The sequence below is a fragment of the Haliotis rufescens genome, unplaced genomic scaffold (genome assembly GCF_023055435.1).
Source record: "Haliotis rufescens isolate VD_foot unplaced genomic scaffold, xgHalRufe1.0.p SCAF_17, whole genome shotgun sequence".
NCBI lineage: Eukaryota > Metazoa > Mollusca > Gastropoda > Lepetellida > Haliotidae > Haliotis > Haliotis rufescens.
The window spans coordinates 31,220,390-31,246,007 of NW_025963857.1; the positions used below are offsets into that span (position 1 = coordinate 31,220,390).

The window sequence follows — 25,618 nt, forward strand, 5'->3', positions numbered from 1 at the left end:
TTAGCTGTACTTTGAGTGCCACTTTACCAAACCAAGCTGACCCGTGAAGATCCGGGGTAGAACAAGTCTTCAGCAACCCATGCTTGCCGTGAAAAGCGACTATGCTCGTCATTAGAGGCAACTAATGGGATTGGGTGGTCAGACTCTTTGACTTGGTTGATGCATGTCATTGTATCCAATTTGCCTGGATCGATGCTCATGATTTCAATCACTGGATTGTCTGGTCCAGACTTGATTATTTACAGTCCACAGTCATGGACTATTGCTGAGTGCAGCATTAAACAAACAAACCAAACATTGATGTACAGAGAAACCCAACCAAGTGAGTTGGGTCATCCATACAATATATACACGTCTAAGCCATTAATGAATCAGTTTCACTTAAGTATTTATGTTTATTACAAGTTCGGTTTTCAGCACCACAAGATCTACAGGCAGGATAAGATAATGTAAAAAATGTTTTTAAACAAAAAGCTAGAAGGAAATGAGAAATATATGTTTCTCAGCCTTCCCACCCCCTACACCCATCAGAAACTTTTGCAACTCAACTTAGTATGGCATATGTTAAATGGGAACAGCAATCTGTCAGGTGGCAAACATATACTTGAATTATGAAGCCATGAAAGCTGAATGTTACAATATATGACATACCTGGAAACCTTTCAAAAGATTTTGGCAGCTATTTTGACATTTGCATGTATCGTGCATATTAAATCTATACCAGATATGTTTTTGTATTGTTTGCTTGAACATGAATGTGGAATGCATATTTCCAAATGGCTATTAGATACTCTTTGGGAGGTATGCATTCTGTGCAGGCTGTATTGTTTGGTTTCAAGGATCTGGTACAGTCAGTGCATGAATATGATCTGACTGTCAGGGTTTTGGAATGATTTGGATCATCATGGAGTAACAATGGACGACAGAAGGGTCAAGATCAAAATCAGCTTCATTAATATGACCAGTAGTTCCTGGAATATGGGGCCTCATCTGATGGTGTACCACTGGTAGTTGGAGGGGTAGAGGTGCATGGATGGCCACATCTGATGGTGTACCAATGGTAGTTGGAGGGGTAGAGGTGCCGTGGTGGCTTCATCTGATGGTGTACCAATGGTAGTTGGAGGGGTAGAGGTGCCGTGACGGCCTCATCTGATGGTGTACCAATGGTAGTTGGAGGGGTAGAGGTGCATGGATGGCCACATCTGATGGTGAACCAATGGTAGTTGGAGGGGTAGAGGTGCCGTGGTGGCCTCATCTGATGGTGTACCACTGGTAGTTGGAGGGGTAGAGGTGCCGTGACGGCCTCATCTGATGGTGTACCAATGGTAGTTGGAGGGGTAGAGGTGCCGTGACGGCCTCATCTGATGGTGTACCAATGGTAGTTGGAGGGGTAGAGGTGCATGGATAGCCACATTTGATGGTGTACCAATGGTAGTTGGAGGGGTAGAGGTGCCGTGGTGGCCTCATCTGATGGTGTACCAATGGTAGTTGGAGGGGTAGAGGTGCATGGATGGCCACATCTGATGGTGAACCAATGGTAGTTGGAGGGGTAGAGGTGCCGTGGTGGCCTCATCTGATGGTGTACCACTGGTAGTTGGAGGGGTAGAGGTGCCGTGACGGCCTCATCTGATGGTGTACCACTGGTAGTTGGAGGGGTAGAGGTGCCGTGGTGGCCACATTTGATGGTGTACCAATGGTAGTTGGAGGGGTAGAGGTGCCGTGGTGGCCTCATCTGATGGTGTACCACTGGTAGTTGGAGGGGTAGAGGTGCCGTGACGGCCTCATCTGATGGTGTACCACTGGTAGTTGGAGGGGTAGAGGTGCCTCGACGGCCTCATCTGATGGTGTTCCACTGGTAGTTGGAGGGGTAGAGGTGCCGTGACGGCCTCATCTGATGGTGTACCAATGGTAGTTGGAGGGGTAGAGGTGCCGTGATGGCCTCATCTGATGGTGTACCACTGGTAGTTGGAGGGGTAGAGGTGCCTCGACGGCCTCATCTGATGGTGTTCCACTGGTAGTTGGAGGGGTAGAGGTGCCGTGACGGCCTCATCTGATGGTGTACCACTGGTAGTTGGAGGGGTAGAGGTGCCGTGATGGCCTCATCTGATGGTGTACCACTGGTAGTTGGAGGGGTAGAGGTGCATGGATAGCCACATCTGATGGTGTACCAAAGGTAGTTGGAGGGGTGGAGGTGCATGGATGGCCACATCTGATGGTGTACCAATGGTAGTTGGAGGGGCAGAGGTGCCGTGACGGCCTCATCTGATGGTGTACCAATGGTAGTTGGAGGGGTAGAGGTGCCGTGATGGCCTCATCTGATGGTGTACCACTGGTAGTTGGAGGGGTAGAGGTGCCGTGATGGCCTCATCTGATGGTGTACCACTGGTAGTTGGAGGGGTAGAGGTGCCGTGGTGGCCTCATCTGATGGTGTACCACTGGTAGTTGGAGGGGTAGAGGTGCCGTGACGGCCTCATCTGATGGTGTACCAATGGTAGTTGGAGGGGTAGAGGTGCCGTGGTGGGGCCAAAATTTATAGGTAGTGATATGACAACACAGCAATGTTGAAATAATCTGGCTTGCAAATTGTAACATTACATCGCATTAAGTTAACCAAATCTGATATGTTTTGCTTCATAATATAGACATTAATGATTCTTATTTCCCTGCAATTTGATAAGACTGGTTGTCGTCTTACTTGGACTATTTTTGCAATATATTACCTATCATATCTCTCCCTGCATGTCTTCATATACAACCAACACCAACCTTATCATGGAAAAACATCACCAACTGTACACCATGCCCGTTTTTTCTACCATAAATCCCAATTAACAAAAAGCAAAAGATGCTAACAGCCCTGTAGAGACTGAGTGGATGCATCAAATAAACTATCCCCAGCCCTCTAACAAATTGGTGTAAGTTTTCAACATGAGAATACTTATGTGATAATTGTGATCTCCCAATGGAACAATGGTGCAGGTGCATGTAGCATTAGAGACAGGTATGCCATATATTACACTGTACCTTATATCCAGATGGGGGAAAACATCCTCCCTGAAACACAGTACATAAAGAGGAGGATTGTTGTATCATATTTCCTTTGTTAGGCTCTGAACTTGAGATACTGTTTTTAATGAATCAGATTTAAGGAAGTTAAGTTGATGTTTCCAATGAGGTGTTTTTTCAAATAAAATTACTTTTTCTCTAGTTTTCCTATTAATGGATACATTTATTTTTATAAAGATGAAACAAAATGAGCTGCCATGGTTGAAGACGACTTTTCATTGGATCCAAATTGGTGCTCATGTTATCAATCATTTGTTTGTCACTTATAGGCTTCATGTCAAATAATGCCAGAAAAAATACATGGTGTGAAGGGAAGGCACTCATTATACTATTGCAATGCTATGTAAAATGCCTCAAATAGTCGCCCATACCATTTCCTGTGTGGATATGATAGTTCCCACATGTTATATACCCGTAAAGCCCTTCTTTTCTTAATACTTGCATTATGTTACTCCAATATTTGAAAAGGTAGGTAAGAAATAGGGACAATTCTGTATATAAAAGAAATCAAAAGAAATGATGAATGGTATATAGTTTTAGGATACTGGTACTGGTGACACTAAATATTTTCTTTAACCTAAGGGTCAAGTAATTTAATATGATGTTCATTTGGAACTCCCTCATACAGTTACAAGGTTTGACAAAATGAAAACGATGAGAAATCTGTGTGTGAAGAAATACTGTTTGTGTTTATTAGGGGGATAATATGGCGGTTTGGATAAGGTCATGGGAACATGGGAATGTGGATACATCACAGGGTTTATGGGGTGGCCTTAGTTCTCAAGTATTGACTTGTCATGCCGAACACAGGCATCTGCCAAATTGTGAAGTGATGCTCATGATGTCAATCATTGGATTGTCTGGTCCAGACTCGATTACTTACAGACCGCCGTCCTATAGCTGAAATATTGTTCAGTGTGGCATTAAACAACAGACAGGGATCTGATGCACTGGTTTCAATATGTAATGACAGGTTACAGGAAAAAAATATGGAATCTGAAAGATGTAGCTGAAGAACATTTATCATCTGAATGCTAAGAAATGCTGACCGTACTTCAACTGGGAAAAATGTGTTTTAGAATGGGCGTGATAAAGAGAGATAGAAAGGAGACCCAGCCTTGTCTGCATCTTCAATTAAAGATACGTTATAAATGGAATTTTATGGGTGAGATCATCAGATACTGAAGCTGGAGAATATAGCTAAGGACTGATGACCCAGGCAGGCATGTGTTCTGCGAGATATCTGACAGCCGGAAACATGGTGCCCCGCCTCAGTCCAGGGCGAGGGAAGGACCCATGTAGCACTAATGACTATGACCTACCTGAAAGTGTGTGCTCAGATAACCACTGCAGTGGAAGGTGTACACATTTGTGAGAAACGGACGATCCACCTGTAGATTAAATTCCTGGACTGTAGAAGGGAGCAGATCACCATGTCGGCCCTGGAGATACAACAGGTTTCTTCATCACCTTTATGATTGTGGGTTATGGCACAGAAAAAAGACATGAAAGAGTTCTAAAAATGTTTTCCTTTTTTCACTCTTTTGTAGGGCATTAGTGCCGATCTCAAGATTGTCTGTGGTGAGGAGGACTGATATGACATGCATGCTACTTAAGTGGGGGTAGGAACATGAGAATTGTACACCCACTTAATTGGATGTTTGATTGGCGGTTATCATGTCATCTGGTTTCTGAAGATTGTCACAATACTGACCTGGTTTGGGGAACACTTTAAAAAAATAACAGAACCTGCTACTTGACCTGAATATATACATTGGAGAGCACTGTCAATACATACAGGTGTCCATTGAATTCAGTATGTGCAAACTGTGTTCCTTGTCCACCCATTCTCCCTACTTGTAGAATAGTTTGTCCAAAGGTCTAAGGTGCTGTGCAGTATTGTCCCTTAACCATGCCAGGATCTGCTGGTTGCGGGTTCAAACCCCAGATTTGCTCTGATTGTGACCCTTGATTTGTCAGCACTATACCTGTTCTCGTGAGTTTCATCACAGTGGGGTACTTGGGCACTCTCTCTTAAAAATTACCTTCAGTTTCATTCTACAAGTAGTAGATTGCTTGTTGATTGACACATGCATGATACATAAGGTCTAAAGCAAGGCATGGATTATTTAAGTACTTGGTTTGGAATCTAAAGTTGTATAATTGTACAAAATGTCAAATTTCAAGAACTATATTGTCTCTCCACATGTGTCTCTTTATGTTTTATGATTTCATTGTTTTGTACCGGTCTGTACATTACTGTGCCAAAGAATAAGTTTCATACTGTTGAAAGGCAGGGGGTAGCCTAGTGGTTAAAGTGTTTGACTGTCATATCAAAGAACTGTTTGATTTCATAAATGGGTACAATGTGTGGAGCCTATACTGGTGTAAACCACCATGACAAATCATGCTAATATTGCTAAGTCAGCATATGATCGTACTCAATCACCATACTATTTCTACCAGAACATTGCAGACTTAAAACTCATTCAGGTAATCAAACCGATCACAACTTCTATGGAAAAGAAACTGACACAGAAGAGCTAAGGTCTGTGGTTAACTGTAAACACACATGTTCAGCAAATCTTACAGCATTTAACAGCATGTAAAAACATTAATCTATCAGGCTTTTGAATGTACCAACAGGTGGCAGGCAAGACCATCCTCTAGATACCTTTTGGAAAAACAATTTGTATTTAATAATTTCTTGCAAAGTTTTCTATTTAATTTATGGATTGCGAAAAGAAATGAAAGATAGGGATGATGAGTGAATGGGAAGTTGAAAATTGTAGATAAATAGTTTAAAATAACATGCATAAACTCCTCCTTGATAATGTCAGTGACACTAATATTTTAGGACGATCATTTTGTGGTTGGTGGAAATTAGGAAAATGTCCCACTGTTCACAAAGATCCGTGAAGATCCCGATAGAGAATAGATCATCAGCAACCCATGTTTGCCGTAAGAGGCGACTATGCTTGGAAGAGGTGACTAGTGAGATCGAGTGGTCAGACTCGTTGACTTAGTTGATGTTCATGGTGTCAATTACTGGATTGCCTGGTCCAGACTCAATTATTTAAAATCCTCCCCATCATATAGCTGATATATTGTTGAGAGCAGTGTTGAACAACAAATAAACTTTTCACAAATAAGTTCATTCCATCAGTATACTCAAGGCTGGTGGGTGTGGTTGTCACAGGTACCATTAGTTGTGTGAACTAAGCATGGTAATACAGCTATCTAAATGTGCAAGGGTGAAATGAAAGTTTTAGATATGATATATTGGATAGTGATAGACCATATGAATATATCAATCTCCTTGCTTCAATTAAGTCAAATGCCTTGATAAGTCTCCACAATATGTGTGTAAACACACAATAGTATCAGTGGGTCAATGCAAGGGAGATACAGTTCTCCATCCAAGACACTTCCTATCTGGGATCAGTATTGTCTGAATCCATTGGGCCTGCTATCAGTTACTGATATTAATATCCCATGAGCTATCCATGGACGACATTTGAGCCCCTCTCGAAATGTCTCTTTCGGGTATCCAAGTCGAGTATTGTGAAATGTGGTCAGTAGGTAGAATACGTCAGATAGAGCAGAAATTATGTGATTTGTTTAGATTCCCTTATAAACAGACATGTATTCTTAGTCATAACCAATTTTTACAACTACATGTGAAACTTATTGAAAATATCAGGCACCCCAAAAACAGGTGAAAGTTTAACAGTCATCTGTTTTTACCTAAAGTTTGGACAAGTGAGAGAGAACTGAAAACCAATATTATTTGTTTGGAAGTAGTTTGGGAAGTATGCTTGTTTCAAATATGTATGTTTACCAATTATAACATGTTTTCTAAATGATTTTCTGAACTCCCTTTCTATCAATTTTAAATTTTCTTTCTTGTAACTGTTTTCTTGTAAATTGCCTGTGTCAATTTTCCTTATTGTTTTGCATCATACAGTTTTTCAAATTGGCCTTGAAAATATTTAAAACAAGAAATAAAGTTTGTTTGGCCTGCAATGAAGTTGGCAGTACAGTATTTCAACATGCATGACTTGTCCTCCAGCAATTTATTGGGGAACAGCCTTTATATGATACAAAACATCAGACATAATACCCTTTTTTTAAGATGAGGACCCCTTTATGTTTTTCCTGCACAGTTGTGTAGATATTGTATACCAACTGTTGTTTCCTGACTTTGAGCAACTATCTCTTCCTTTCTTCCAGATATGTCTGCTGTTGCATAGTGGCCACTGTGAAGCCCTTGTCCATCTGCCTGCAGGTCAGTTCATCACACTTGGTAGTCTAGCTAGTGTTAGAGGTTGTGGGATAGACTTGTAGTTTGGTTTGTTTGTTTGTTGTTTGACGCTGCACTCAGCAATATTCCAGCTATATGATGGCAGTCTGTATATATTCGAGTCTGAACCAGACAATCCAGTGATGGACATCATGAGCATCCATCTACGTAATTGGGATACAATGATATGCATCAACCAAGTCAGAGTCTTACCACCCAGTCCTGTTTACATGAGGTTCTTCTTACGACAAGCATGGGTTATTGAAGCATTTCCTCATCCTAAGGGTTGGTAGTGGGATAGACTGATATTTAAAGCATTCACTCATCCAGGTCTGAGTTTAAATCCCCTGCTGTGATATTGCTGGAATATTATGGAATTAAACCATTCTCACTCTTTACAGGGTTTATGTTGCGGGAATAGTGCTAAAAATGGCATAAACCCAGACATTACACACATCAGTAGACATTCCAGAGTAGGTGACAAATACTGCACCCTTGACATTTGAGGCCAGTAAATTAAGGATCAGGTGGACACAATGGTGACTGCTAGCTGGGAAAGCCCACACTGATCTGCTGTCATCGTACACCAACCACACTGATGAATGCCTTCATGATGCTGGTATTAGAATGGGTCTTCAGCAACCTGTGTTTGTAAGATCTGATTGGATCTGGTGGTCAGGCTCGTCAACTTGATGCTTGCCATTGTATCCCAATTGCATAGATCAATGTTCATGTCAATCACTGTAATGTCTGGTCCAGATTCATTTATTTACTGACCAGTGTCATGGAGCTGGAATATTGCTGAGTATGAGCTAAACAACAAACAAGGCAATACACTCAAAATGGATTCTATAAAGATGTGTTCAAGCAGACTATACCATGGGTGTTTTGGGGCTGAATAGATCTCCGGTTACAAGAGCTGACTAAAGTGAGGATCAGATGGCCACAATGGCTGTTGTGTGTGATGAGTACTTGGGGGACCACATGAGCAGACCAACTGCCAGCCATGACCAGACTGTGTGTCAACAACCATTGCACCTCAACAGCATGTACTGGTGCTCTGTCCTCACCCGTTTGACTATTTCAGGCTCAATTCCTTTGAGGAATCATGATTTGGTTGTAATTTTCTTTTCTCATTTGAGTCAGGTTTGTAATGTTGCTGACTGACATCAACACCATTCCTTCACTCAATCCCAACGTCACTGCTAATGACTTGCTAAAGAGACCTCATCAAAAGTAACTTAATGTTCGACTTAATGTGTTGACATTCCATCCATCTATGTAGCAGTCACCTTTAGATATGCTACATGTAGTGTTTTGTACAGATACAAGTGTTAATTTGACACACATTGTGGTGTAAAGTGTCCTGATTCAGTGAATTGCCAGAGTACTATGTGTTTATGTACAGATTGTCTTGTACAGATGCTGAAAAGCCCAAAATTTGGTGTTTCATATAACTGATACACAAGTTGATGAATACCTTCCTCAGTGAAGTGGCTTGGCTGATTCTTCTCAGAAGAAAGGGAAACTGACAATAGCCAAGTTGCCAAGAATGGTGATTTATTGTAGGAAATCTGAAGAGTTTTACTCCCTTCATATTAATGTTTTTGAGAAGTTGAATGTAAACAGATACCCTTGAACATATCTTGAAAAGGTATTGTGCTTGATGGGGAGGATTGAGTTTACATACTTAGGTAATATTCTATTTTTGTTGTTGGATTCTATAAAATCTATTACTGCAATTAGCAAAACCCATGATAAAAACCCATTTTAATGCCTTTTTGTAGAAAGTAATTTTTGAAATTGCATACATGTATCTATGTACTTGTATCTATATTCATGAACAATCACATGTTCAAGATGTGAGGTGATAAAGATAGTCCCTTGTCACACCCATTGCCTTAAAGACCAATGATAGTAGTGTCACCCACATGACCCTCACCATGGGAATCTGCCTGGGGGATAAAATTGTCTGTAGAATAGTGCTCCCTATCGGTTGGATGTCTTAGCGAGAAGCTAATAACCTCACAACATCACATATTCAGTTCTGATATAATGTGTATTGTTTTATATTTGAGTATCACTTAAGATTTTCAAGCTGAGATTTTTATCTGTGTAAATGTTTTTGTAGGAGATCTGAAACTGAATCATTGTTTCCTGCTGGGAACTGTGTATTTTATTTGTATATGAAAACCATAAACAAATAGGAACTAATTTTCATGAATCGGTTATTTATTTGTACATTGGAGCACATTTTGATAACTAAACAAAATGAATAATGCAACTACTTCCAAGACTTCATGATCTGTTTTTTTGTATATTATTAAGATTGAAACAATATCCTTTCGTCTGAAAGATGATTTTTGACCTGAAAGACATTTTTAATCTTAAGTTCATTATGTTTTTCATGTTTTTATTTGTTTAGCAAAAGCAATGCCTTTTTACTGATATTAAAAGATCACACTTCCAATCAATTTCATTTCCACAAGTGTCTCGTTGAGGAATTAATGGTTTTTGAATTTCTTTCCCATCTGGTATTATGGGGGCTGAATGAAGTGGTCTTGTGGAGATAGTTGTTTGAGAAAGACCAGCCTCATAGAATCAATACAAAGTCAGGATGCATCACAACATTTAGAAAGTTCCCATTTTGTCTCGTGCTCAATGATTGCCATTCCCTGTGTCAGGAGTTTTTTTTAATTAGAAAAGATACTGAAAAACTGTCTATGCTTTTGTTAATTTGCCAAGTGGACTTGATTAACTTTTATGAGAATTGGATTCTTGTGTGACGTGGAAGACAAATGTAGCTTTTTTAGATGGAAAGAATGAGAGTATTGTTGTAGTATTAAACCGATCCTTGAAAGCTACTTTGAGAGAGTTGTGGGCTGGAAATGTTGGTGTTACGACCATCACAATGTTTTAGTAACCACTATGATATGTAGAAACATTATTTATGCATCAGAAAAGTTTGTCTTAATAAAAACCTAACACTCTGACAAGTCTGATTAAAGTTAGCTTTGAAATATATATTTTTAGAATCGCTAGAGGATATGGATTTTATTGCATATATACTCAGATCCTAACATCATCTATTTTAGTTCATTATCTCATAGTAATGTGTACTATGTTGACTGCAGTTTGCTGGAAAACTATCCTTATATTACATTTCCAACAAGTATCCTAAGATACTAAATAAAGCTTTGCATGGATGATTCCAGAAATAATGTCTCTAAATATTGCTCACAGAATTTGAATCATATTTAAACATGACCAATACAGCAGCCATATATAAAATATATGTTTTCTTATTTCTTGTATACATCACTGAATTCTGTATGCAGTTTTTTTTAGACTAATTGTGACCCAGCTACAATTTCATTCTCACATACCCCTATAATGACTTCACATTTTCAACATCTCCTCTAAAATCAAAGAAATCAACATTTTGTGTATTTGTTCTGAACAATGACAGTTCTCAAATTAATAATATAAACAACATTCAGCACTGACACCATGGCAGCCATATTGAAGGGCCTGTTCAGGAGTAAAGACACTGACTGGTACATCTTCCCGAGGCAAGGGAGTTATCTGACTTTAAAAGTCTAGTTTCCACCCTTGCCGAACTAGGCTGGAATTCCTGGGCTCGATCGTTGCAGCACCATTGGTTATTACGAGTTATGTCCCTTCAAAGCCTCTCCTATGGACCAATCAGATTCTACCTCTCGTATCACTTGTATTTGTTTCAAACAAAATAGCGGTGCCCAGTCAAGAAGATCTGATCGATAATCAAGACCGATAACGTGATAAAATGCGAAGTGCATCAAATCATGTGAGCACCTTGATTAAAAACAAGAAAAAGACTAGGAAAATATCTGTATACAAGGAGTTGGCGGTGCACATGTTTCGCAATCCTGCAATCGACGAAATCTGCAGGAAACTTTACTAACCGGATTTCGTTGCGCGATTTTGATTGGACTATGCATAGACTAGTTAGTCCAGCCAATATGTAACTCTATAAAACCAGCCTAGTTCGGCAAGGGTGGAAACTGGACTTTTATAGTCAGTTAACTCTCTTGCCTCGGGGAGATGTGACTGGTATGACTGACAAAAGATGTGAACATTATCAGGACATACACGTCTCTCCGGAAAGTACATGTCAGTATTCATTTCATTCAAATCAAAATTGGATTTCATTTTAGAATTGGTCCAAAGCAACCTATTCTGGTCGTAAGAGTCGACTTAATGGATCTGGTCAGGCTCATTGACATGGTTGACAGTTTGTCATGGAGTTGATCGTTGCTCATATCATCCACTGAATTGTCCAGATTCAGTTATATACAGGCCTGACATCATATAGCTGGAATATTGCCGAGTGTAGTGTTAAACAACAGTCAGTATCGAGTCACAAGCTTTGAAGGCTAGGTTAGGTTTATTTTGTGTATATACCCCTCTAAACTCAAACGGAGTTTAAAAACACCCGACTTGGCATGACATGGCATGACAGATTGACTATAGTAATATGAAAGAATGGGGTGTTCTTTAATTTCTTTTAAGTAGTATATAATGAGTACATGGTATTTTATTATACTAGAAATGTTGTGGGTTTTTTTCGTATATGTATTTGGTATTCCTCATAATTGATGGATGAATATTATGTATGAACAAAGAAATTGTTACATTGTATATTCTATCTAAAATTTGTTTCTTTCCATGACACAGGAAGCAATGTCAAATTGTGTGGGTTGATGCTCATGATGTCAATCACTGGATTGTCTGGTTCAGATTTCATTATTTACAGACCACCATCATATAGCTGGAATATTGCTGAGTGTGGCGTTAAACAACACACAAACAAACAAATGTGTGTACATTTCATGATAAACATGTGGCAAGACTATCAATGTAGGTTATGAAATTTGAACTTCAGATATTGGGCGTAAACTGACAGACTTGGGTTATTGAGACACATGCAAATGTTCCTGTCTGTGTTTCTCAAACTTTTAAAAGAAATTGTTTGAGTGCAAAAGAAATGTAGAATGTTTTTCAATCTTCTAGTCCAAGTATACGCTTCACTTTGATTTCATATCTAGGTTGTCTCCCAAGGTCACAGGTGATGTGATAATGCTGAAACACTTTAATGTTGCAGATAGGAAAGTGGGAAATAGACATGCAGGATGATATGCATGTGCTTGGGCTGCACCTGTATACTGCACATGCACATGTTGCTATGCACATATCAGGAGGCAGCTAATGCATCAAGTGTCTGCAGCACCTACTGCTATACACCCTCCTTGGCTCCGGTGCGATGCCTTTTTTAGATAACATGCATGTAGTCTGCTCAAAATATGATTGTTTTTCACTTGGAGGTTGAATTATTTTTCTGATATATTATTTTCATTCTAAACTATTTATGCTGATGTTAATTTTTTACTTCTAGACAAAAATGTTGGCTATTTGATGTTGATGTTGCATCAGCATATTCTTGGCCAAAGTTCTACTTTCATTTGCACATAAGCTTTGAAACTTCAGAAACCACAATTTATTATGTAAGGTGCTCACAGAGCAATCAAATGTATTTAACACTTTATTATGACCTGTATGGTCTAATAATTAAATTTTCGTTGTGTTCATTGAAATTCCTGTATTCTGATTAGGTGAATTGGTCACATGTTATTACATTCATTTCCCAATGAATGTAAAACATTAAGCCACGCCCACCGAGGCACACTACTTTTATTACTTCGGAATGTCGGGGAATTCCAATATTACAGTCGAGGGAATTCCCTTTCTGCTCACGTGTATCGTCATGCACAGGACATTTAGCGACTTTCATGCATATTCATTGTCTAAACAAACCTTTAAAACCGAAGGCCGAGAATGAATGAAACAGCTCGCTCACCTGTTTTTTTTCTGCTCGCCTCGGTTCAGCTTTCATGTCTTCGGGTTTCATTTCTAACTAGCATTTTTCCAACTGTGTTTTACCGTAATCAGGGAAGTAATGTTTGAATCTGGCAGTAACTGACCATGTAATTTGAAACAGCCGCCTTCTCCCGGACATATTTCTTCCGGTTCATTACAGTCTGACTGTTGCAGTTCTTTTCGCCTCTTGCCTTAATTGACAGGTCCAATGAACATTGTTTTGATCCTGCTCTCCATTGATTGGCTACTGACTGTGTAGGCGTGTCAAGTTATGTGCATAAATTAAACGATCGCCTGATTCATGTCACGCCACAGTATGTATTCCTACACCTGGAATGTTTATCAATCTTTTCATTTTTGTCTGTTTTGATATATACAACTGTTTTGGGGTAAACTAGTGTAGATAAAACATGTTTTATGTTGTCAAATCTAATTATAAGCATTGACTATGAAAAACCAATGTGCAAACTTTTGTAAGAATACGCTACGCGGATTCATACAGTTAGCACCTTGGTTTTTCGATTCATACCTCAATGAACCGAAAAAAATACACAGTCAAGCCTTAATTAAATATATATTCCAGAAAAGTTCAGGTGAGTTAGACCTTGTGGCTCAAAGTTTTATTTAGTCATTAAGCAGCAAACTTGACACAACATTGTCACCCTATCATCATATTCCCTACTGGATGAGTCATTTTGAAGTGAATAATTCCCAGATGAACTCCCAAATTTATGAACTTCCAAACTGATAAATTCTCTGTCTCACATACTAAGTCATCAGTTCAAAACACTGACAACCAGAGAGACCGCCCTGCTCATGCTTTTGGAGTTGTTTCCAGATTTGGGGCCACAAAAGAAGAAGAACATGTGGAATATAGGAATTGTTGTTTGTTTTCATTCAACAATGAAATGTATTTTGTGTAAATTATCACGACAGTCTTTTTCAACAGTTAAGGGCATAAGTTATTTAAAAAAGAAGATGATATTGTAACTGTCCCTAAACCTGGTATCTCTGTATGAGCACTACCATCAGCTGTCAAACAGCAGTCAGGAAGAAATGACAGCTCTTCAAATCCAATAAAGATGCAGAATGTGTGTAGAAATGTGCACAGATTCCTCCAGCTTGATGTTGATGCATACAGTGGACATGAATCAGTGTGAAGCGTTGATAAATCTCATTTACAGAATATCAGACAAAATAGCCCATTCTTGTAACGAAAAGTAGACGCTATCAATGTTTTCTTCTTATGAATTTGAAATAATAATGCTTCATGGTAAGATTGTTCATTTTTTCCAAATTTGAAAGAAAGTAAGTCAAGTGAAGTGTTTGAGAAATGAGGAGATTAACTAAAGTCCCTAATATTGGTTTAGTTGAGCGAATATTCACTTTGAAAATATTGAATGGATTCGGGAACAATGGTTATTATGTGATTCTCTGAGCAGAGATGCTCTGTTTCCTTGGTGACCTGTGTAAGAGTGTGTCTACTTCCCAGTAACTTAAGCTCAGGATAGGTTACGTCTTAATCGACGCTAATTTGAGGGGAGGCAAGTCCGGGGCATGGAGTGGTGCTCTCCTGATTATAGTGTGCCAACTTGCGGGTAATCTTCTCTCCACCTTGGGCAGGCTCTGTTCACAACCTGTAATTTTCTTAAAAGCTTTTTAAACCCAATTGATGCTTGATTTCTCAAATAGAAGTAATCATTCTCAGACAGTTTGTGTTTTTTGCTTCTGTAAAATTTTTAACCTTAGGTATTGCTGTTTTTGGTTTGGGAGGATTAGTTGAAATTTATTATAAAGATAGTTTTTGACTAACAGGAAAGCTGTTTAAAGATGACGGAGATTACCTTATTGTTGAGATTATTCTTCTGTATAAAGGGACCACTAATTATAGTTTGTAATAACTGTAGTTCGTTATAAGCATATATACATAAATGTCCGAGACAAAAAAACAAGTTTATTAAATCGGTCAGTTTGTTATAAGCGTATTTGTTATGAACGTAGTCTACTGTATTATTATAATTATATGGAGGATTTTCTTAATGGCACCTATTTTCAGGTAATATGTGTTCCCCTGATCTCTCTATTAAAATTAGATATAAAATATATGGGGCAGTTTTATAATGATTAAAGCAACATGATCATTCAACTGTAACATAACATACATGTCATCCCATGAAGATCCAGGTCTTCAGCAACCCATGCTTGTCGCAAGAGGCGGCAAACGGGATCGGGTGATCAGGCTTGCTGACTTGCTATGTCATTGTGTCCCAATTATGTAGATTAATGCTCATGATATCAATGACTTGATTGTCTGGTCTAGATTTGATTTTTTACAGAACGCCATCACATAGGTGGAATATTGCTGAGTGTGGCATTAAACAACAAACAAACAACACACAAAGTCTGTATTTAATCTCGGGCCGCCCATAATTTTTCAAGACTGACCCCCTCGAATATTACTGGTTAAGTTAAAACACTCTGTTCCCCGTGGAATTCCAGAGCTGGTTAGTAGTATAAAGCTGACCATAAGATCTACAATTGGCCACAATCTCACTGAATATGTTGTGGTTATATTAAACAAATGTATATCTCTGCTCACACTGGTTCATCTGGTTTGGTACTCTCCAGGCCCCCTATGGGAATTCCAGGTTATAACAGGTCCGGTCAGGTCAGGAACCTATGCTTGTCCTACAAGTCATTCGGATGTTCAGACTCACTCACAAGGTTGGGGGCGGCATGGGATCAATCACCAGATTGTCTCATCCAAACCCCATTATTGTCAGGCTGCCATCATACAGTGGGGAATATTGCCCAGTGTGTACTGAAACACCAAAAACAACAAAATCATTACAGGCCTATGTAAAATGCAGCAGTATTTCTCACTGACTCAAACTTGAGCAGCTCAACTCCTTTAATCTCATCCTGTGAAAAAGAGTTAAGATATATTCACACATTCAGTCGCATCATCACATCATTGCTGACATCAGCATGTTTTCTCCTTCTTCCGGCAGTGTTGAAGTGAGGTGCTCTTCTCATCATTCTGACTCAACCTCACAAGTAGCAGTCTCCATCACGCAATCTCACCACACATGGTTTTTGTATAATTATTACACAGTTTGACACGTGATCTTATTTTCTCACCTCGTTTTCACCTATGACTGGAATGAGATATAGCTGATGTATGTGTGGGCATGCCTCTTGCCTCTTGCAGATTCATTTGTTGTATAATTAGCCTGGATAAGCTACTATATTTCGGTAGTGTGTTTTACATGGATGACCATCTCACACAGTTTGACAGATTCGAGGCGCAGGGGAAGAAGACACTTAGGAATCACCTGTTGCATTATGGGATAGATTACGCATCCTGTCAACCTGCTGCAATCAACTAAAACGTGATAGCAGATTTAAAAAACATTAATATGTTAGCTGCCAATTGACAGACGCCACAATCAGTTAGCTGATCTTCGAAGCATGTAGTGTCGGTTTGGATGTGGAGACAAATATATATATATATGTGTACGCTCTAAATCATAACTATTTTTTAATCTTATCAAGTGATTACTGAATATGTAACTTAGCGCCAGTGTTTTGACACCCTTTCAAATGCTGATTGGTGAAAATGTAATATATAATATTTTCAATAACGATTTTAAATGGATAAAGTAGTTAGAACACCAATAATTATGATCATTGTTTTTTATTAAATAATATTTCATTAAATAACCTTGTTCAGTGGTTGTTGTTTAATTTTTCATTTGTTGTATAAACTTGAGGAGGTGAGGTGAAATTGGGTTTAACGTCGCGTCCAAGATTATTGCACTTATATAGCGACGTGTGTGTGTGTGTGTGTGTGTGTGTGTCTGTGTCTGTGTCTGTGTCTGTGTCTGTGTGTCTGTCTGTCTGTGTCTCTGGGCGGACGCTCTACCACTAGACGACGGAGACGGTCAAAAACTTGAGGAAAACCTTTATCTTATGGATATCTGCATTAACTTCCCTCAGTGATCTGTCTTCTCTACACACATCTCACTGAGATCAGCGATATATTGAGAGTTTTCAAAATTTGTTTGCCAAATATTGTCTTTGGTGGACCTAAATGGAAGCTGACACTGCCAGGCCTAGGTATGTGGCAACTTGTGTTGCAAAACATAAATGTTAATAGCTACCAAAGGATTAATGCTGAGACCCAAATAACAAAAACATGGCAACCAGACCAATGCTGTGAGTCTAAGTGGGAGCAATCGCTGCCAGGCCCCTGCTTATAATGTGGCAACTTGTGTTGACAGACATAATTGTTAATAGATTCCCCCGAGTGAAAACCCAGAAAAGACTGAGCTGCTACTGGTAAGAAGGTAACCAAGCCTAGGTACTGCTGGTAAGAAGGTAACCCAGCCTAGGTACTGCTAGTAAGAAGGTAACCCAGCCTAGGTACTTCTAGTAAGACGGTAACCCAGCCTAGGTACTGCTAGTAAGAAGGTAACCCAGCCTAGGTACTGCTAGTAAGAAGGTAACCCAGCCTAGGTACTGCTAGTAAGAAGGTAACCCAGCCTAGGTACTGCTGGTAAGAAGGTAACCCAGCCTAGGTACTGCTGGTAAGAAGGTAACCCAGCCTAGGTACTGCTGTAAAACGGGCAATTGGAAAACCTAATCAGTAAACATATTTATACATTAAACATACATTATAAATTATGATGATGGAGGTTGAACCATGCCACCCCATGACAAGGTTTATTCCAGAAGTGATAATATATGTACAACATGCTGGAGTGATAGTTATGTGCAATTTGTTATGCCTGGTACCTGTAATGGCAAATAAAATGTGATGTGCAAAGGAAATGAGATAGATGTAGGCAAACAGGGCAGGAAAGTGAGGAGAGAGAATGGGGAAAATGGTTCGTCCCATGCGGTGGAAGGCCCTCGCAAAAGAAGAGATAGTGAAGTTATTGTAGAAGCATTGATGACGTAATGGTAACTTCCCGGGAGAAGGTCAAATTGTAACCAAATTGTACACATGCAATAAAGACATTTAGTAACTAGTACTAAATGTAATTTTTAGGCACAAGTGTGTAGTTGCACTTGTGTTCAGACTGGTGATGTTTAGACATCTATCGACCGTGGGACACGTTTTGCAATGATTAAGTGAAGTTTGTAATGAAAGGATGAATAAGAGCTGTGTACAACATGGAAACCGAAGCATCAAAGCGTGAAAACAAATGCACTTGTCAAGGTATTCTTGTTCATTTTATTGTTTCCACAGTTTCAGTTGCATTTATCCTCAACACAAAAAAGGCAAGAGTCGGATGAATGTTTTTGGTGTCAAATATCATGGCGAGAAGAAACTGTCAATGAACTTCCACTCAAGCCACTAAATTTACTCAGATATTCAAAAGCCAACTCGGTGACATGTGACCTAAGGCAGAGACCATGCTCATGACAAATTGTAATACTGATCGAATTATAATGGTTTGCCATGGCCTGGTATATATATATTTGTGTCGCAGGGTAAAGAAAAATATTATTTCAGACTTTCGCTATTTCATTTATTGTTATTTATGAAGGTGACAGAGAATATATGTGGGAATTTCCATTTACGAACAGTCGTTAGCTTTCATTGCGTCTTCAAACTAGTGACGGTCTTGAAATTTTGACCAATTCCCAACACTACATACTATCATTAAGGTCATCAGGTGAAAATTAACTGAATGGGTTTGTTCATTGGAGGTTACCTATTCTCATTGATTTATGACCTTTTTTTTGTTGTAAGATTTCAGTTTTCACACTTCAAATTTAGTGTATATATAAAGGTTTTTACATTTAAGTGGGCTGTTACATCTTCTATCATCAAGGTCACATATTGAGGATTACAGTATGTCAATTCCACAGCAGATATTATAATGATGGGACTGTATGTGGATCCAAGTTTCCAGACAGGCCATCCTCTGTGATGATAAGGGGATGCTAGACTGTGCAGGACAAACCATCTTGGCTATAAAAGCCTCATAAGTGTTTCTCAGTGTATGAAATACATTTGATAATGATATGAGCTGTCGACTTTGTGATAGCATATCAGGAGGGGTTAAGTGTTGTATGTTTTTATGACAAACGAATCTGTGCTTGAAATGGATTTACAAGAGATCTCATTGACCAAGGTTTGAATTGTTTTAGTACTTCGTTTTTAGTGCAGCGTTTAACAACAAACAAACCAACATTTTTTAATCTCCATCTCGATGGGTATTCAAGGGTTAGAATAGACCCCAGCGACCTATGTTCGTAGTAAAAGTTGACAAAATGGATCAGGTCTTCAAACTTGATGTCTTGTACCCAGACTTTATAGGACTCGTATCACTCACTGGATTACGTGTACCTGACTTGATCGTCTATGTCCAGGCCGTCGTCATAGAACTGGTAAATAAGGTCACTGATCTTGATGCCTCCTACATGGTACATGAAATTCTTTCACTTCTCTAGCCAATGTAGTTGTGCTGATGAAACACTGAGAGAATAAGTTACGAGGTGTTAGGAAATTATCAGTGTTCATTAGCTGAACTCAGGATTGTGATCTTGTACATATTAGACATGATTTTGAATCCTGCTACCTTGTTCCCTTCCTTGATGCAGTATTTTTCACACCTTTTTGTCCATATCAAAATATATATCTGTATGCCCACATGGTATTTGTTAGGATCTGTTTACGTGTTGTATACAGTGGTGATGTTGTATTCCAACTATTTCGTAATGTTTGGGCAATAATATCCATGAGATAGTTATGCTAACAATTTAACATAAATTTCAAAATGTTCATTCCGGTGGTGGGGTGGCCTAGTTGTTAAAGCAGTTACTTGTCACACCATAGGCCCTGGTTTGATTCCCCACATCGGTACAATGTGTGAAGCCCATTTATGGTGTCCCCTAGCTTGTGTGATATTGCTGGTATGTTTCTAAAAGCAGCATAAAACCCAACTCTCACAAATGTTCATCCCCAGTGATATGATGATTTACATCACCATGAGAAAAGTGGGAAATGACAAAACAGTCAGCCAATCATTAAGGATGCAGAAAGATATTGAAAAACAATATGGCTCTCAATATTTTTTCTGACATGGAACACATTAACTAATATAGCCCTGTATAAGGCCCACCTCCCAAGCTGGTTGCATATGATACAGAAAATCACAAAAACCTTGAGAGCTCATCCTTCCAACCCTCCACCTGCCCTGTAGATTTCCCTGACCTTTTGTGCTGTAACATGGCTTAGATCACATCTACTGTCCAATGTATGACGAACGCAAATGCAGTTTTAAAATATGTTGTTTTCTGTTAAATGTTTACAAAATGTGCACCTGCAAAAGTTCTGTTGAATATTGGATAATGTCAGGATCCTTGTGAGGTGTATTTGTGTGGTAATTTGAATCGGAACACTGGGTAATCTGTTCCACTTCCATGTCATGTGACATTTATTGAGGACCATATGTACCTAGAAAGGTTCCAATTCCCTTATATCACGGCAGAAGCCATTCCTTTGTTTTATGACAGTGTGGCATTCAATTTCAAGTGAACTGACACCATGTTAGAATAATTTTAACTTCAATCAAGGAGTTGGCTTTCCAGTCATCCATCTGTCATACACGTGTAAATTGAAAAAGTTTTCACTGGTACAATTTTATATATAATAGTGTTTTGCTACCTGTGTAGTGTAAATTTATTTCAATAAAATCATACACAGGCAGTGTGTGATTCAAAGAGTTAAGCTTGTTTAAGGCATCATCATATTGTATATAATGAACAAGAAAGAGTTTTTGAACAAATTTCATTAGGGTGTCCACTTTTGCAAACATTATTCAAAATGAAATTAGTTGCTTTGCCTTAACTGATTTATTATAAAAATAATTATTGTCTCTAAACTGCAATACCTTTCAAACTGAAGCATAGTTTACAATTTGACAGATTAACTTACCAGCTGCAGATATGATCATATGACCAAATCAGACCAGTGACAGACTTGCCCAAAAGTACAAAGACCATCTGACTGAGAATTTTGGTGAATGATAGCAGAAATATGTAGTAACGAGCAGGGATCCGGAAACGGTCATATGCGCCAGACACGTCCCATTGGGAATCTCAAATGTCTGGTTTAAAATATTGCTTACCGGACATTTAAATTTTTTCTGTCCAGACATTTTAAAAAACAAACAACGTTACCTTCGGGGTCCAAACAATTGATGAGCTTTATAGTATCCCTTCAGCGAATTCAGGTGAATAAACAGGTATAACAAACTTGGTCAATAAAAGTATGAAATTTGATATAAAACATCACTAGACATGATAATTTATCATTTAAAATGTATTTCCTGCTCTCCAAGGCATTGTTTTATATGCAGAGATTAAGATTACTGAAACTAAGCCGGAAATAGCAATCAGCTGTGCACATGTTTCCTACCAATCTGCCGGTGATTTAGTTAAAACGTACCCAATGATACAACTTCAAAGAATTTTGATGCAATGGTCGGAAGAAATTGTATCTGAAATTATTATTTTATCAGGAATAATATATTCCAATATCGTGTTATTTTAGTTGCAGCTTCCACCATATATACTAAAAATTATAAGAACCATAAGCGTAGCACTTTGGGACAGGTGGTATGCAGGATATTTTTTGACATATGGAACAATTTGACCAGTCACCGTAGGGACTTCATGTATTTCGATTGCGAAAATGTTATGTTGACATTTAATAGTCAAACTGCCTCAAATATGACTTTTAGCGAGTCATGGTACAGCATTTATGATATCTGTATCCAATCGTTACTAACGAGTCTCACAAATTTGATGCTCCCATTTTTATGTGACAGATACAAGTGAAAATATTCCTCTGTGACTTTGACATTTAACTTTACTTTTTGGATACTGGTAATTCACTTTCCCCCTATGACACCTATGGCAAGATGGAAAAGGATGGTCTTGTGTGGTCATGAGGACAAGTGAGGTGGGCTTCAGTGAAACCATTAGGGCAAGTGAGGTGGGCTTCAGTGAAACCATTAGGGCAAGTGAGGTGGGCTTCAGTGAAACCATTAGGGCAAGTGCGGTGGGACCATCAGGACAAGTCGGAAGGGACCATCAGGACAAGTGGGGTGGGACCATCAGGACAAGTCGGATGGGACCATCAGGACAATTGGGGTGGGACCATCAGGACAAGTCGGTCGGGACCATCAGGACAATTGGGGTGGGACCATCAGGACAAGTCGGTCGGGACCATCAGGACAATTGGGGTGGGACCATCAGGACAAGTCGGTCGGGACCATCAGGACAAGTGGGGTGGGACCATCAGGACAATTGGGGTGGGACCATCAGGACAAGTGGGGTGGGACCATCAGGACAGGTGGGGTGGGACCATCAGGACAAGTCGGTCGGGACCATCAGGACAATTGGGGTGGGACCATCAGGACAATTGGGGTGGGACCATCAGGACAATTGGGGTGGGACCATCAGGACAATTGGGGTGGGACCATCAGGACAAGTGGGGTGGGACCATCAGGACAGGTGGGGTGGGACCATCAGGACAAGTCGGTCGGGACCATCAGGACAATTGGGGTGGGACCATCAGGACAAGTCGGTCGGGACCATCAGGACAAGTGGGGTGGGACCATCAGGACAATTGGGGTGGGACCATCAGGACAATTTGGGTGGGACCATCAGGACAATTGGGGTGGGACCATCAGGACAATTGGGGTGGGACCATCAGGACAATTGGGGTGGGACCATCAGGACAAGTCGGGTGGGACCATCAGGACAATTGGGGTGGGACCATCAGGACAATTTGGGTGGGACCATCAGGACAATTGGGGTGGGACCATCAGGACAATTGGGGTGGGACCATCAGGACAAGTCGGGTGGGACCATCAGGACAATTGGGGTGGGACCATCAGGACAATTTGGGTGGGACCATCAGGACAATTGGGGTGGGACCATCAGGACAATTGGGGTGGGACCATCAGGACAAGTCGGGTGGGACCATCAGGACAATTGGGGTGGGACCATCAGGACAAGTCGGGTGGGACCATCAGGACAAGTCGGGTGGGACCATCAGGACAAGTCGGGTGGGACCATCAGGACAAGTGGGGTGGGACCATCAGGACAAGTGGGGTGGGACCATCAGGACAATTGGGGTGGGACCATCAGGACAAGTCGGTCGGGACCATCAGGACAAGTGGGGTGGGACCATCAGGACAAGTGGGATGGGACCATCAGGACAGGTGGGGTGGGACCATCAGGACAAGTGGGATGGGACCATCAGGACAAGTGGGGTGGGACCATCAGGACAAGTAGGATGGGACCATCAGGACAGGTGGGATGGGACCATCAGGACAGGTGGGGTGGGACCATCAGGACAAGTGGGGTGGGACCATCAGGACAAGTGGGATGGGACCATCAGGACAAGTGGGATGGGACCATCAGGACAAGTCGGGTGGGACCATCAGGACAATTGGGGTGGGACCATCAGGACAAGTGGGATGGGACCATCAGGACAAGTGGGGTGGGACCATCAGGACAAGTAGGATGGGACCATCAGGACAGGTGGGATGGGACCATCAGGACAGGTGGGGTGGGGTGGGACCATCAGGACAAGTGGGATGGGACCATCAGGACAAGTGGGGTGGGACCATCAGGACAAGTGGGATGGGACCATCAGGACAAGTGGGATGGGACCATCAGGACAAGTGGGGTGGGACCATCAGGACCATCAGGACAAGTGGGATGGGACCATCAGGACAAGTGCGCAGGGTTTCAGTGAGACCAGTTGAGTTACATTGTCCATGGTTCTGTTGTATTGTCTGATCATATTTTTTATTTCTTGCAGACTACTCTGTGGTGTATCCATCCCAGGTTGATGTGAACGGAAACCTACTGTCTGATGATCCTGCCCAAACTGTCCGCCATCGTCGCAGTGCTGATCCTGGGACAGTCCGAGACCTGTACCTCAACCTCACAGGAGATAGCATCCATTTTCATCTCAAACTCAGTCTCAACAGGAAGCTGCTAGCGCCAGGGTTCAAGGTATATCACCGGAAACCCTCCAACTTGAGTCATGTGGACACTGACAGCGTGTCTGGTGCTGAGTCGGACTGCATGTATCGGGGGAAGGTTCTGTCACATGACGACTCCATGGCAGCATTATCGCTCTGTAATGGTGTGGTGAGTACAAATTATACCATATCTCTATTAGGCCACTCTTAATTAATTATTTAATTTTCATCCAAATTTTAAGAAATAACTTAGACTTGAGACGTTTTATCTTTTCTGTTTCATCTTTTTAATACAAATTATTCAAGTGTTCATCAGCTGTTGACGAATGTGTTTAATTTTTTGTTGTGTTTATTTGTTGTTTAATGCCGCTGTCAGCAGTATTCCAGCTGTATGATGGTGGTCTGTAAATAATCGAGTTTGGACCAGACAATCCAGTGATTTACTGACAAATGTGATTCACTAAAAGCATGGGTATTTGATCAAGTAGAGAGAATCCAGTTCTGTACATTTTTAGGGACAGACAAAATGTGAGGCAAAGTGTTTGGTGGTGGTGGTGAATAAAATCTAATAATTAGTTTATTATGGCCTTGCATACAGTGTCTGCAGTAATGCATTAAGGATGTATGTGAGCTGTCAGTCCATGCTTACACCAATTACACACTACAAACAGGATATTGTGTCCAACTGTTTATGCTTTAACACCACCATTCCGTCATTTGGCAGTTTGTATATATTGTTAAACAATGATTGTAACCGTATTAAATTGTTTCTGTTGAGAAAGTTCATTTCATTGTATTTGGACAATGATTAGTTGTTAGGAATGCAGTATTATTTAATGTAAGCAGTGGTGAGGAAGTAATAATATTTAGATGCTTGAATTATCTGTAAACTTCCGAAATAGCATGGATGGATGTCAAGCATTACAGAAACAAGTGGAGAATTTTGTGATGTCCAAGTGAAATTGAACTGGTCTAGCACTGACGAAAGTGTTGGAAGCTAGTTACGCATGTGCCCGCTCCACTTATATAGTCTGTCTCAACTCACAATTCATCTGACATTGCATCAAGACCAGCTTTTGTGTGAAGATCACTTATAACCCCAGATTCCCAGCTTTTGTGTGAAGATCACTTATAACCCCAGATTCCCAGCTTAGGCCTGTCTCGGAAGCTTGACCACTGTTACCTCCGGCTCGTGGTGTTAAACCTAATGCGGGACACATAAAACCCCATGTACCCCTCGTGATTCCGTTACAACTTGTAATAACTTTCATTCATTGTCACCTTGTTATGATGAACTCATTGGATGTGTGTCTGA

General features: G+C 40.2%; 1 protein-coding gene across 1 annotated transcript in view; it reads left to right on the plus strand.

The window, feature by feature from the left end:
- LOC124142594 (A disintegrin and metalloproteinase with thrombospondin motifs 16-like) overlaps positions 1 to 25,618 on the plus strand; it is a 92,480-nt gene that overhangs the window by 13,411 nt on the left and 53,451 nt on the right. The window contains exons 2-3 of the mRNA XM_048397879.1: positions 7,300 to 7,354; positions 24,138 to 24,472. Coding sequence (XP_048253836.1) covers positions 7,300 to 7,354; positions 24,138 to 24,472 — 390 coding nt within the window. The remainder of the gene's footprint in view (positions 1 to 7,299; positions 7,355 to 24,137; positions 24,473 to 25,618) is intronic.